At 36.9% G+C, this 908-nt stretch overlaps 1 protein-coding gene across 1 annotated transcript; it reads right to left on the bottom strand.

Annotated features, from left to right (window-relative positions):
- Nucleotides 1-87: 87 nt before the first annotated feature.
- On the bottom strand, nt 88-781 carry Tsp_14602 (2-oxoglutarate dehydrogenase, E1 component). Its single transcript, XM_003365990.1, has 3 exons — nt 656-781; nt 446-590; nt 88-356 (listed from the first exon to the last, which is right to left on the bottom strand). The coding sequence occupies exons 1-3, from the start codon at nt 779-781 to the stop codon at nt 88-90; spliced, it is 540 nt and encodes a 179-aa protein (XP_003366038.1).
- Nucleotides 782-908: the final 127 nt, after the last annotated feature.

Raw genomic sequence — 908 nt, 5'->3', positions numbered from 1 at the left:
GAATCGACCCGCTTCCAAAATGGGGAAGGGGTTTCGCCACCCACGGCTGATTTTAATCGGCTTACCAGAAGGCACTGTTCAAACGTTCTATACAAACGCCCCAGGTGATATTTCACATTGGCCACTCCCTTCATCTTCTGGTTGAAGTGTGCTGAATTGGCAGAATATCGCTTCCAATTCTTGCCGGCACACGTTTGCCAGAATGTTCAACCGACCACGGTGTGGCATGCCAATGACAAACGTGTCGACGCCAAGTGCAGCGGTGCAATCGATCACCTGCTTCATTGCCGGTATCAATACCTCACAACCTTCAAGACCGAATCGTTTTTCAGCTGGCCATTTTTTGGCCAAAAATTCTTCAAATCTACAAATTTAAATTACCATTATTAATTGATAATTCAAATTTTAAAAATTCCCATCAAAAATAAAACATGCTTAGTAGAACGAATCAATCGTTTAAAAAGTCTCTTCTGCTCGTCCGGTGTCAATTCCATAATGCTGGGAGTTTCAAAATGCTTTCGAATCCACAGATACTGTTCTCGATTGCTCAAATGCATATATTCCACTCCAATATGATGACAATATATTTTCTGAAAATAAGCAAAATATTAACAACAACAAATAATTAATTTCAAATGACAATCGAAATGCTCACTTTCAATCTTTGCAATATTTCGCCTAAAGTTAACACTGAACGATCACCTCCAATGTAAGTTGTGTTCGGAAGCAGAAATTCACGATTCAAATCTTTTTCAGCTAAAACAACAAACAACAATCTCATTACTTTTCAAAAAAATTTTATCAGTAATGATTTTCATCAACACTCAACAACAACAAACATACCATGCGCAATTAAATATAACAATTATCTTTTAAAATGCATGTTAATTTCTATGTTACAGAATCAA

Source organism: Trichinella spiralis (assembly GCF_000181795.1).
Source record: "Trichinella spiralis strain ISS 195 chromosome Unknown Scfld6759, whole genome shotgun sequence".
NCBI classification, from domain to species: Eukaryota; Metazoa; Nematoda; class Enoplea; order Trichinellida; family Trichinellidae; genus Trichinella; species Trichinella spiralis.
This window is presented reverse-complemented; position numbering and strand designations above follow the sequence as displayed.

Coding starts and splice junctions, on each gene's coding strand:
- Tsp_14602 (XM_003365990.1), bottom strand. CDS start 781: ATGAGATTGTTGTTTGTTGTTTTAGCTGAAAAAGATTTGAATCGTGAA. Junction 591..655: donor AAATATTGCAAAGATTGAAA/GTGAGCATTTCG, acceptor GCTTATTTTCAG/AAAATATATTGTCATCATAT. Junction 357..445: donor ACTTTTTAAACGATTGATTC/GTTCTACTAAGC, acceptor GTAGATTTGAAG/AATTTTTGGCCAAAAAATGG.